At 35.0% G+C, this 13,915-nt stretch overlaps 2 protein-coding genes across 4 annotated transcripts in view; one reads left to right on the top strand and one right to left on the bottom strand.

Moving 5' to 3' along the window:
• stat5b (signal transducer and activator of transcription 5b) overlaps nucleotides 1-6,747 on the bottom strand; it is an 87,125-nt gene extending 80,378 nt beyond the window's left edge. The window contains exons 1-2 of one of the 2 annotated variants that reach the window (NM_001003984.2): nucleotides 6,640-6,747; nucleotides 5,677-5,683 (exon numbers count right to left, since the gene is read on the bottom strand). The gene's annotated coding sequence lies outside the window, so the exon portion shown is untranslated. Of the gene's footprint in view, nucleotides 1-5,676; nucleotides 5,684-6,630 lie in introns of both variants that reach the window. The other variant, XM_068224541.2, reaches the window with a different exon arrangement.
• A 2,112-nt stretch (nucleotides 6,748-8,859) lies between these two features.
• oplah (5-oxoprolinase, ATP-hydrolysing) overlaps nucleotides 8,860-13,915 on the top strand; it is a 69,515-nt gene continuing 64,459 nt past the window's right edge. Inside the window, exons 1-3 of one of the 2 annotated variants that reach the window (XM_005156046.6) lie at nucleotides 8,860-8,963; nucleotides 12,147-12,318; nucleotides 13,544-13,735. In XM_005156046.6, coding sequence (XP_005156103.1) covers nucleotides 12,148-12,318; nucleotides 13,544-13,735 — 363 coding nt within the window. In that variant the 5' untranslated portion in view covers nucleotides 8,860-8,963; nucleotide 12,147. Of the gene's footprint in view, nucleotides 8,964-9,151; nucleotides 9,171-12,146; nucleotides 12,319-13,543; nucleotides 13,736-13,915 lie in introns of those variants that run through there. The other variant, NM_001200059.1, reaches the window with a different exon arrangement.

The following is a 13,915-nucleotide window of genomic DNA, read 5'->3' on the forward strand; positions in this document are numbered from 1 at the left end:
ACTAACGAAAGCAATAGGGGCCTACGCACCTACGGTGCTTGGCCCCTAATAATAAGAACACTAACGAAAGCAATAGGTGCCTACGCACCTACGGTGCTTGGCCCCTAATAACTGAATATTTTGAAAGGGTAATGTAGCCGTGGATGGATGCATTTTGGTCCCCGCCATGGAAGAATGAATGTAGCGGAAACCAGGCTCTTTAAAAGTTCTCTGTAGTTGTCTTGACAACACAAACTGCTGCTCTGGGATGAGCCGCATGCAAAAGATGCACCTCTTAACGCAAAGGCGCATTCAATCGGCCCCTTATGCAGCCAAACTAAAAATATATAAAATAATAATTTTAATCGTTTAACTGATAGTATTAATCGGTCACAAACGCACCCTTTAGGTTAACGGTTAATCGATTATTTTGAGCATCCCTACACCAATCGCTCTCGGATCCGTGCCAAATCAATCACTCCAAGATCGCTTGAAGGAGGTGGCCTCGGCTCGATTGAAACGAACTCTGGAGCGGATCGATTGCAGTGAGAAAGCGATCCGATCCAAGCGCGGTTATAACACTGTATTTTATAGATATGTAATAGGCATACAGCTATATGTAGAGACAATTATAAGTAGGGCGGGAAGTTTCGTGAGTCTCCGGATGCCTGCAAACGAGTGATAATCTCCCGGCCCTCAAATAGGCTACGTCGCGCACCCTTCTTACCCCTCCCCACCGCATCTCTCCTCACTCTTCAGACACGTCGCGCGCACCTTCCAAAACCACCACACCACCAAACCACCACCTCTACTGACAGCTCCGATTAGAAACTTTGCAGTGTGAAAGCGAACCGCACCAAGAGCAAAGAGCAACAATGTAACATTTGTAATCTCTGTTTCGCAACAACTGAATCGATTCACAGGTGTGAAAGCACCCTTAATCGCACAAACTTGCAAGCAAGTCAAAGAGTTCACTTGAAGCTGAAAAGGGGGCTCCTGGTTTCTACTTTCCAAGCACACTTACAAGCATTGGATTGTGCACAGTTGCTGTTTTTTAAAGTAGTTGGAGCATTTAATTACTCGCGCTCGCCTCCCTCACCATAGTATGCTATCGCAGCATAGCAAATTTACGATAAATAACATCAGTACATAATAACCAGTTAATAAACTTATTTAAAAATTATGAATGAACTGTTTACTAATCATCTGCATCTGCATAGCAATGCATTGGAGAAACAATTAATTTTGACACCCCTAATTTATGATAACTGTGCACTGAAGTATACACCCTTCATCATCCCAAATAGTCTGTTTTGAGGATGTGTTTTGGTGATTTTATTAAAGTCGGGAACCTTGGAGGACGAGGGAGTGTTACGGCTGTTTCACACCGCAAGCGTCAGCAGTGCATGAGCAGAGCGTGAGCAGCGCATGTTTTTTCGGCATCCATGTTAACAGTTTAGAGCTTTCATACCGCACGCAGCAGCAGCGCGTCAGCGTGAGGCGTGAGCATCGCTGAAGCAGCAGTGCAGCGATAGTTTCAAAGCTGGGTCTATTTTTTTCACGCTGCTCATTCATTTAAAAAGAACATATTTCAAAGCAGTAATCACAATACTATGAAACTGTGAAACCGTAATATTTTTATCCAAGGTTATCATACCGTCAGAATCTTATACTTGCCCATGCCTACAAGCCACTGCACAGAAAAACATATCTCTGTGCATGAAACATGATCGTATTGTCTGGAACACGACTGAACAACACATTCATAAATATTAGCATTGTACCATACATTTCTAACTACTTAAACTGTATTTTCAGACTTTGTTCTTGTTTGCTTTTGAATAATGGTGACTATAAAGCAAAATACGTAACAATAGGTTGATTTATAAAATTACTGAAATATCCATATCCATCCATATTACTCACCACTAATTTAAATATATTTCAATTCTATTTTTAAAAAAAATCACTTACACTTTAATGTTATAATTTGTTTGATAATTACTTTAATAATTATTTTATATTTTATTTTAACACAACTATGCATTTTAAAAAACTGTTGTAGGGATGCAGCGATTAACTGATTTCATTATTAACCGTGCATTAAAACATCATGGTTAATTAATCGTAAAGGCTTCTCATCACCGTAAATCTACATGGAACGAAACTGCTGCACTAGGCATGGGACGATAACGGTTTTCAAGATATACTTATTTTGTTTGTTTGTTTTTTAGGACAACAGTATCTTCTCCAGGATAAAAGATATCCAAAGATGCTGTTTTAAATTGTAAATTGTAAAAAAACTATGTTTAAATAAATGAAGACAACAGAAGTCAATAATTCATTTTAAGTTTTTAGCCTGACATGTTTACTGTTCCAAAATATATTAAATGTTTGTTAAAATAAAATATATTGTGTTTAAAAGTTTGTATTTTTTACCCAGACATTTAAAAAGAACATATTTAAGAGCTGTAAAAACAATACCGCAAATTTGTGATATTTTTATCCAAGGTTATCATACCGTCAGAATCTTATACCAGCCAATGCCTAGCTGCAACAAAAGAAAGTTATGCCAACTGTGGGTCAGTTCAAAGTTCCAAGCTCGTACCCCGAGCCTAATACACACACACACACACGCACACACACACACACACACACACACACACACACACACACACACACACACACACACACTGACTGGATTAACTATGGCTGAGGCTATTAGGACTGTTTAAAGCCTGATTTATACTTCTGCGTCAAGTGACCGGCGTAACCCACGGGGCAGGCAACGTGCGTGGCTGTGCATTTATACTTCTGCGCGCGGTCTCTGTCGGTCTGCATTAACACTTCCGAAACGCTAGTGGGCAGTGAGGTGTTAATGTTCCTCTGTGTCGAGTTTCTTCTCTGCTTTTTTGCTTTTCCTGAACACTTCCGGGATGTACAGGTGGCTCAAACTCGCTCATTATGAGGCAGGAACCGGCGGGTGTGCAACAACTTTAACTATGAGGTAAACACAAAACAAAACTTTCTATCCGGAGCTCCTTCACGGGACTCCACACTTGTAAACAATCGCTCGCGCCATTCGCGCGGCTCTCGGTCCCGCCCACACTCGTCAGCGCTACCAAGCCGACCAATCACAGAGCTTACGCTACGCATCGTTGCGACGTGTAGTTACATTTTTTGAGAGGTGCACGTCAGTGACGGCGATGGCCACAGCGAAGGGCTATGCGTCAGCGCAGTAGCATACGCCGGCGTTTGACGCAGAAGTATAAATCAGACTTAAATGCACAGCCACGCGCGTTGCATGCGCCATGGGTTACGCCGGTCACTTGACGCAGAAGTATAAATCAGGCTTAAAGCCTGGTTTATGCTTCTGCGTCAAGTGAACGGCGCAACTCACGGCGCAGGCAACGCGCGTGGCTGTGCATTTATACTTCTGCGCGCTGTCTCTGTTGGTCTGCATCAACTCTTCCGAAACGCTAGTGGGCAGTGAGGTGTAAATGTTCCTCTGTGTCGAGTTTCTTCGCTTCTGTTTTGCTTTTCTGACAACTGCCTGGATGTACAAGTGACTCAAACTCGCTCATTTTGAGGCAGGAACCGGCGGACGTGCAACAACTTTAACTATGAGGTAAACACAGAACAAAACTTTCCATCCGGAGCTCCTTCATGGGACTCCACACTTGTAAACAATTGCTTGCGCCATTCGCGCGGCTCTCGGTCCCACCCAGACTCGTCGGCGCTAGCAAGCCGACCAATCACAGAGCTTGCGCTACGCGTTGTTGCGACGTGTAGTTACAATTTTTGAGAGGTGCACGTCAGTGACGGCGACGGCCACGGCAAAGGGCTATGCGTCAGCGCCGTAGCCTACGCCGGTGTTTGACGCAGAAGTATAAATCAGCCTTTAGTGTTTACTCATTCCACATGCACCAAGTTGATAGAATGGTGCGAGCACACCGTGAATCACGTGACAAAAACTGACTATTTAGCTTCATACTTTGTATGGAATATACACATTTCTACTCCAAAGGGGAAAAAAAATACAAAATTAAAATCAAACAAGTTCATAATATAGTTGATCAAAAGTGTCTTTCAGACAGAGGCTCAGTAGCCTTTGCCTACATTTGTTCTCTTTAAAAGGAAAATACTTCGCTAATAGGATGCCTAGATTTACATTAGAAAATTATATATTTTTATTTTTTCTTATTTTTATTTATTCACTGTTGTCAGTTATTTTCAGTTTAAAATTATTACTTATGTTTAAATGCCAAAACCTTTTTTCACTTATTTTTAAGTCCAAAGAGAAATTGACTATGTTTGTTTGTTTTAGTATTTTGTGCTGTATTACTTGGTTACTGAGCAGCAATAAATAACACTTTAAAATATAAGAAGTTTTCATGTGCTATCTAAACTACTCGTGTCTTGATGTTAAATTAATGATTGCATAATAATCGTGATAACCACGAAACCGTGATTATTCCTCAGACTACAATTGTACAACCAAAATCTATAATCGTTACATCCCTATGTTGTTCACAACTTTTAATACCGATAAAAAACAACAACAACATGCAATTTTCCTCAACTCTAGCCACCCAATTCCTCTCTCAACCCCTATCCAAACTCAAACCCCTAAACAAAAATATTTCAAAACATTTCGTGTTTCAACAAGTCCTGCTGCATCTGTTTTCAAAAGACTCCTCACATGATGGATTGCTTCCTATATGTGCTCTACGTGAACAAGTAGGCTATACATTGGTGGATGAGTGGGCTTCACATATGATACTCTTACCTTTTCTCATGTGCAGTTGTGAACTGGACAATTTAGTATTGTACTCTTCCTGCTTAAACTACACTTGCCTAAAATGTCTACACTACGGCACCGTTTATAAATCTGCACTTTGTAATTCAGAATAGGTTTTATGCATTTATAAATTATTTAGGTTAGCTATTTGTAGGCTTGTGTAGGTTGTTTTTTATCCTTAGTTCTATCTACCATTGTATAAAACTTTGTAAATTTGTATCTGTGCAAGTTACATATGTTTAGATTAAGGCTGGGCTGATAACCGATATTATATTGAATCGCAATACAATTTATGTCAATAACAATGATAAGCTCTGGATCTTTTTACTCTATATTGATCACAGAGCCAATTACACAGCAGAAATGTGCAACAATGGGAATCTAAAAGTGTGTTGATATTAGAGATGTACTAAATTTTCAGCACTGAAAATTTATCAGCCGAAAATATGTTATGCCATTTAATGGACCTTCTAATTTTGTGACTTCAGTCATTGTTATATCGAAAAAGATATCGTTCAATATGGAAAATAATTATCGAGATTGCATTTTTGCAGATAAGCTTTTTTGTCCTGTGTGTATATGTCCAATTGCATGCATTTCATTGTGTTCCTGTGAGGCACAACATTTTGAAATTTGTAATATTTGTAGATCTCCACATATGGCAAAATGACAACAAAGCTCATTTGACTTCAGTGTGGATCCATGAGTAAATTGGTCTAAAGATTAGTCAGAAGTCTAAAGCAAAATGTGGGTTACTTTGCATAAAGATTATACTGTCTTCTTTTTGTAAAAAGTGTAGAAGTGTACATTTTTCTATTTCAGCTGAATAGATTCTAAATTTAATCCTTAGATATCTAGTCTAAAACTAGAAAGAAAGAATGAAAAGATCTGAAAACTTTAATGCTTCTGAGTAGTATATTGTCAAATAATGCTAAATAAATTAATCAAGAAATTGAAAAGAGATTGCGGATTGCCCACTTTAATTACTTTACTAATAAATATGAAAGGATGAATTTGCAGACTCAACCAAATATTCTACGAATAATTAATGTCTACTATATTTAAATATTATATATAAACCACAGAAGCATTAAAAGTACTGTGGTGTTCAAAGAAGACTGTTAAATTAGGCATACTTAAGAAACAGTAATATGGTCATCTTAATTTTGAGTGTTCTCAAACGAACCATGCATGATAAGCATGTCATAGACTGTTCCAAATTAAATCACAGAACTTTTCTACACGAAAAACTTGTATCTACGTTACTTTGCCAGAATTACAACATATATTATACACGCATTAATAAAAATAATATAACTGCATTGTTTATAAATGAACGTGTCCTAAAACGGAGCATTAGCACATACACAAACATTAGCATTAACACAAACCTGTTGCTTTAAACTCAAGCGGTGACTTAACTATGAATACTTAGATAAACTTTACTCAAATTTAACCAACATCGTGTTTTACTATACGAAACCACAACACATTCAATGTTTCATTTCTGATTATTAATTTTACGGCGAGTAACGTTAGTTAGTTAACGTTAGCATTAGCAGTTAGCGCTGACAGCTAGCATTAGCTCGACCTAAAGGTTTTATAAAACCTACAAACATAATTATTTGAAACTATACATCAATCAGCTTGCCTGTCTCATAACCGGTTTAAAACCTGATTTGTATCTGGATAACGTTACATAATTATTTACTTATCACTCACTGGAGCAGTTTAAGACATGCTAAGTTAACCAGTATCGTTAAGTTAGAAAGAACTTTAAAACGCACAGTAATTTTAAAGCAATCAAATGATGAAAACAGAATAATAATTGTGATAAAATGTGTGCTCACAGTTTTAACGGAGACCTCCAGCAGAAAGATTTGATGATGGTTCGTGGATGTTAAACGTTTGACAGGGGTTATCCACCCATGAGCTCAACTACACAAACACTGCATCAACAGTATGCTGAACACACCCACACTGACATCTGCTGTTTATCACAAGATTTTATTTTATTTTATTTTATTTTATTTTATTTTATTTTATTTTATTTTATTTTATTTTATTTTATTTTATTTTATTTTTATTTTTTATCCACTAACTGCCTGTTCAATTCAGAAATAGGTTAGACTGAAGCTGCTTCTAAACAAATAAGTAATCTTAATTAATCTTAACTAACTTAAATCCTAACTAACTCATTCAGTTAATATATCCTATATGTTCAGTGCTCAGCAAATATAAGCACACCCCTCACAAATCTGTCTTTTAAATTCATAATTTTAATATGAAGCTTTAATATTATATTTGTGCATGAAAATAAAAGAATAAAAATCCAGTGATTAGAATAATTATACAGTAGTGTATACAAAAATGGTGGCGCAGTGGGTGGCATGATCGCCTCACAGCAAGAAGGTCGCTGGTTTGAGCCTCGGCTGGGTCAGTTGACATTTCTGTGTGGAGTTTGCATGTTCTCCCCGTGTTTGAGTGGGTTTCCTTCGGGTACTCTGGTTTCCCCAACAAGTCCAAAGACGTGGTAGGCTATCGGTGAATTGGGTATGCTAAAATTGACCTTAGTGTATGTGTGTGAATGTGTGTATGGATGTTTCTCAGTAATGGTTTGCAGCTGGAAGAGCATCTACTACATAAAACATATACTGGATAAGTTGGCGGTTCAGATTAATAAAGGAACTAAGCTGAAAAGAAAATTAATGAATTTTAAGAATGAATACAAAAATATGATGAAATAATATTCAAATAAATAAATGATCCAAAATGTAATTAAAAGGTGTTTTCATTGAAATTAGATTATAAATGTTTATTAAATAAATATTATCATATTGTTAAATATTATTAAAAAGCCTAGATGTGTGAATAATGTTGTAAAATAGAGTAGTAGGGAAAGTAAGGAAAAGGTAATAACTTAAATATATTGTTTACATAGGCCCATTTCCTAAAATTAATTTGTAAAGCATTTATAATGTTGATAGAAGAAACTATATGTATGAATACATTGATACATTTTAGAATAGACTCCCTCAATCAAGGATGATTATATTTATGGCTCCATAAAATCTAAAAGATGTTTTACAATTCTGGATTAAATAACACCATGGAAGCTAATGGTTACTGAATCAGAGAAGGTTTTATTTGTCAAATAAAACTGATACAATAAAGAAGTACTAGGCACATTAAATACAAAGTAATGTCACTGTATCGCTATCTTTATATGTATATATTTATATGTATCATTTAGGTACTAATATGTACATGTTGGCTCCTCAAATGAACATGAAAATATGAGGGGATCCCTGGAAAACTTTTCATTAGCAATAATTTGAAAAACATGCAAAGACTGACTGAACTCAATAAAAAATTTAAACAAACAAAACATAATTTAATTAAAAAATACAAATTTAAGTTTATTAGTAATAAAACTAAATAATTATATTTAGCACTATAAACAAGTAATAATACAATGTCCATAAATAGAAGATATTTAAAATATATATATTTAAGACCAGTTCATAATAATAAATTGGACTGAAATATTACTTGGAAATATTATTTCTATTGTGGATTTAGTATTATGAATTGTTTTATGCACTTACGCATTTGTTTGTGTTTGCTTAATTTTTTTACATCATACTCTAAAAGAAATGAAGTTGCAAAAAATATAAACTTATAAAAATAGATTGGGAAAAGAATTCAGTAGGAACGTATATTATTTCCGTTTACTATTGTATTGATATAACAATATTAACACGAATAACCTAATGATAATAATTATATATCATTTATTACATTATTCCTGTAAACTATTGGCGGTTCATTGCATTGTCTTGTGACAACTTCAAAAAAGAGGCGAATAAGCTGAAGGGAGTGATTGAGTGACAAACTTTTTACATATTTGTTTTGTCCAGACTGTAAAAAAGTCTTGTGAAAGAAGAAATGAAAAAAAGCCAAGAAATTTCTTTTTTTTAATATTATGCGCCCCCTAGTGGAGTACTAGCTTACAGTCACGTGACATCTCAGAAGGCGGAGGCAGTGGAGCAGAGGTGGTGCTGAACTTCTCCTACATCAGTGCGCCGAAGCAAAGCGTACTCCAAATTCGTGTTTGTAAACAGTCATTGCAGCAGTAGAGGAGTCATCTATTCATTACTTGTTTCATCCGTTCTTTAACTGAGTAAGTACAGCAGAACATGCTTTTGTGCTTGTACATGCATGTGCGTGTGCACGTACAGACAAACATATAATAACAGAAACATTGCAACACGTGTACTTGATAGTCAGTGATCTTTAGCCTCGTTAAGGTTTAAGGGATTGTGCTTTAAGCTTTTAGTCTTTAACTTTTTATAACAGCTGAGATAATCTGCAGACAGAACACACTAAGGTAGGGGCTTTGTCGTAACTTCATTCCATTTTTGCAGAATTAAACTAACATTAGTGATTTATTATTTGCACATTCTTTAACCGGTATGACTGTATATTTAACCTTATGTTTAACATGTATGAAGAAGAGGAACTTCATTTTTATTTATTATTACTGTTTGTTATTACACGAAATAGTTTTGGTTTAGATTTCCAGATGTGTAATAATGTAATTAAGATTATTTGTGTGTGTGTGTGTGTGTTTATATATATATATATATATATATATATATATATATATATATATATATATATATATATATATATATATATATATATATACAGTCTCATGCAAAATGTGTGGCTGCATAATAATGTGATCTTTCTTTATAAAAGATTGCAGTGAAATGCCATTCAGTTTCTAGTAAAAGCTAGATAATGTCATGTTTTTTAGACATAAGTAGTGTAGCAGTATTGAGATGTGTGAAATTAAATTGAAACTGAAAGCTAGGCCATTCAAAAGTTTGGGCACTCTCTTTTCTATGTAGATTTTAAAATCTGTAGTCACCTAATGCTGAGCAAAAAAATGATTTTAATGACTCTGTGAACACTAACAATCCAAACACAGGTGCAACCAATAATAAAAAGGATATTTAAGATAGCTGATTGCTAGTTGTGCTTCTCCTTATTGTGAACCTGAAAGTAACAAACCTCAAAATAACTTCCTAATAAACTTAAAACTAGGATGATTCATCAACATGAATTAGAAGGATGCAAAAAGCTATCACAAAGGTTTAAAGTCTCCATCTCCACATTCAGAAGCACAGTAAAAAAATAGAAAGGCCACGGGATCCTTTCTTGTGTGGAAAAGATGTGCTAGACCAAAAAAAAAATATCTGAAAGCCAAAGGCGAAGAATAAAATGTCTCACAGACAAACCACAGGCCACCTCCAAAGAGCTCCAGGAATATCTTGCTGCTGATAATGTCATTGTACATAATTCCACAGTCCAGCGCACTCTTCACAAAGAACAGCTCAATGGAAGGTGATGCAGAAAAAACTTTGTCTGTGTTCTGCTAACAAGAAGAGTTATGTAAGGTATGCAAAGGCTCTTCTAGACAAGCCTGAAACATTTTGGAAAAATATACTGTGGACAGATGCCACAACCATAGGCATGGCAGAAGAAGACAACAGCATTCCAGGTGAAGAACCTGCTCTCTGTAAAATATGATGGAGGTTGCATCATCTGTCGATGTGTGGCAAGCACAGGTACTGGAAACTTTGTCAGAGTTAAAAGTTGCATGGATTCCTTCCAGTATCAGCAGATTCTGAAGAACAATGTTCAGGAGTCAGTCAAGAGGCTAAAGTTGTGACCGGGTTGGATGTTTAAGCAGGTCAAGGACCCAAAGCACAGTTCCAGATATACCAAGGAATTCATGCTCAGACACGATTCAATGTTCTAGAACAGTAATTTCATTGGAGACATTATTATTATTTCATTATTATCAAAAATATATGTTTTGATTTGAAAAGGATCGTTCATGCTTGGCACCCATAAAACCTGACTCAACTGGAGAAATTTGCAGAAAAAAAATAGTCTAAAATGCCTTCAGCAAGAATTCAGGCAATTATTCTTGATTAAGAAGCGTCTACAGGCTGTTATTTCAGCAAAAAGTGGCTATACAAAAGGTTGATGTCATTCTTTTGGGATGCCCAAATTGTTGCGCCTGTCTGTTTTTGTTAAGACTTAAATTACATTGCATCTATTGATTAAAAATATGTTATGTCAGAACTGAAATGTTGCTTTTTCCCAAGGGTATAAAATACAAATGAATTTGCTGATTTGAAAGGCCTGGAGGCTATGGCATGCATTTATGAAAATTATCAGGCGTGGCCAAACTTTAGCATTAAACGATTATATATATATATATATATATATATATATATATATATATATATATATATATATATATATATATATATATTCGTGTGAATGATGTGATATTTATGGTAGTCATCACTTAAAATTGGCTCATTTCATACATTTACAACGATTGCTGTATATTTTCTTCCTTTACTTATTTGTGCATTTGGTCTTTGTCCTGTTTAGTAGAAATTTAAACAGATGGGAAAACATGACATTTTTGTCATCATTTACACAACCTTATGTTTTTATTTTTTACTGACCTCAGAGCAATTCCATGCAACCATGTCAACTCTGCCATGAAAAAAAAATATAGTTTTCACCAAAAAAGCGAAATCCTTTCTAAGTTTTATTGTATAGGCTTGTGTTTTACAGTACTGTAAAAATACTCAAAATTGTCTCTGTCAATCTTTTCAGTAAATTAATGCAAAAATGTCGAATAAAATAAACTCAATCATGTTGGTTCTATAGAATGCCAACTCTTATCCTTTTGATTAGCAATGATTCATTTGGGTTGTGCAGTAATTCACAGAATTCCTACAAAGTATGTTGTATACTGTAAACTCAGAGAAGTTTTTGGTCACATAAATAACATGTTGATTTTACTCATTTAAAATGTTAAATATATGTTTACAGAGTGATATTTTTCTGATCCCATAACTCTGGTTAGTAGTTTTGGAAAATAAACAGATGTTTCAATATAATGTTAACATACTGTGTGCTTTCTCTGGGAATTTATGTTTTAAGTTTTACTGTTAATGTCACATCCATAACGCTGTCACATTCAAAGCTATCCTTCACAGTATAGAAAAAATATCATTGATGTCAATGGTAAAGAAAGTCATTGGAACAGAAAAGAAAAATTTTGAACATAAATTTAATATTTTTTATTTGTGTGGAATAAAAGCACTGATGTATTATTCACATATTCTTCAGAGATTAACAGAAAATCATGCATATGCGAAATTGTTATTTTTTAAAGTCAACTATTGTTTCATGCTGTATGGGAACAAGCTTTTAGATCCTGCTTGCGTGTCACATTTACATGTGGTGCTCATTGCAATTTGTTTTCCAGCATGGCAGAAACTAAAGGGAAGTTTGATTTTGCAATTGATCGTGGAGGAACCTTTACAGATGTGTTTGCCCGTTTGCCTGATGGTAGAGAGAAAGTTTTAAAACTGCTGTCACACGACCCCCAGAACTACAAAGATGCCCCTACTGAGGGCATCCGGCGAGTACTTGAGGAGGTGAGCAAAAAAATACAAACATGTTTGGTTATAGATGCGTACTGCAGGGAACATTTTCATTTGTAATTATTATTTTAAATAGCAACTTTATGTATTATTATTTTTATTATTATTAATTATAATAATTACTAATATTACTAATGAAATTGCAAAATGTCAAAGTTCAAAACTGAGTTAATTCCACTATTTCTTTTTTAATAAATTCCTTTTCTTATTCAAATAATAACAAAAAGACTTTGTGTTGTGGCACAGATGTTGCCACAAATAATATCATAGAAGCTTGTTTCAGCCATGAAGGCAATAAAGAAAGGGAAAATCGGGGTAAAATAATTCTAAAAACCAATGGTAAACTAAGATGTGAAATTAAAACTGTGGAATGTAAACTTGGACTTTTAAAAAAATCTCAGCACACATTTCTTACTTTTTCCATTGTACATTGTAAGAAAAAATTAAAAAATGTCCTATGATGGATATGGATTTCCATACCATAAATGTAAGACCCATGTTTAGATTTGATTGCTAATTTTGACACAACAAATAGCAGAAACTACTACGTGAAGCAAAAAAGCAACACACAGTAAACAGGATGTATTACGCTCTCATTTGAGCATAATAATGTAGTGTAAATCACTAAAAATGTCTCCAAGATATTCGTTGTTGCTTATAGATCATCATGTTTCCTTAATGCAGAGTGATCAGGTTGATTGCCAGTTTATACACTTACAGTAAAGGCACAAGTGTGACCCTGGACCACAAAAGCAGCCGTATGTTACAAAAAAAAGATCTCCTCCAGTGAGAAAATTTTGTTAAGTGTATCAAAACTTATTTTTGTAATGTGCATTGCTAATAACATAATTTGGACACGTTAAAAGACAAAAAACACAAAAAATATTGATCTAAAAATATTATCTCATCAATTCAATTTGCAAAAGATTACATGTACAGTATGACTGGTTTTGTGGACAAGAGAAAAATGTCCTTTTGCGAGTAAAACATGTCATAGTGGGGTGAACACTTGACATAGCTCTGACATCATGGATCATGTCATAATAGTTATATAGTCAGAGTAAATGTTTTATGATGTCAGTGTCATCGCATCTTAACCATTGAGAAATGGATTTTTTGCAAATATTTTCACCCAGGTTTTCATTAATGAAAATTAATTTGATTAGTATAGGCACCTTAATGTAATTCTACCTGTCTGTTGTGTTGATGCAATGATTAGGAAACAGGAAAAAGCTTTCCACGAGATCAGCCTGTAGACACTTCTCAGATTGGCTGGATTCGAATGGGCACTACGGTGGCGACTAATGCGCTACTGGAGCGACAGGGTGAAAGAACAGCACTACTGGTGACAAGTGGATTTAAGGACTTGCTACATATCGGAACCCAAGCACGGCCTAACCTTTTTGATTTGGTGAGTTTTGGTTGCTATGTAGATTTTTCCCAGTGACTTAATTGTTTTAATACCATTTAATAACCCCTATACTACATCAGTAGCAACTAGTGAATGTCTTATTGAGGACTGAATCAAAACACAATAGATCCTTTGCGACTCAGTTATCTCCCTCAAACAGTTGTTTGAACTATTGTTTTA

This window comes from Danio rerio, chromosome 12, assembly GCF_049306965.1.
Source record: "Danio rerio strain Tuebingen ecotype United States chromosome 12, GRCz12tu, whole genome shotgun sequence".
NCBI classification, from domain to species: domain Eukaryota; kingdom Metazoa; phylum Chordata; class Actinopteri; order Cypriniformes; family Danionidae; genus Danio; species Danio rerio.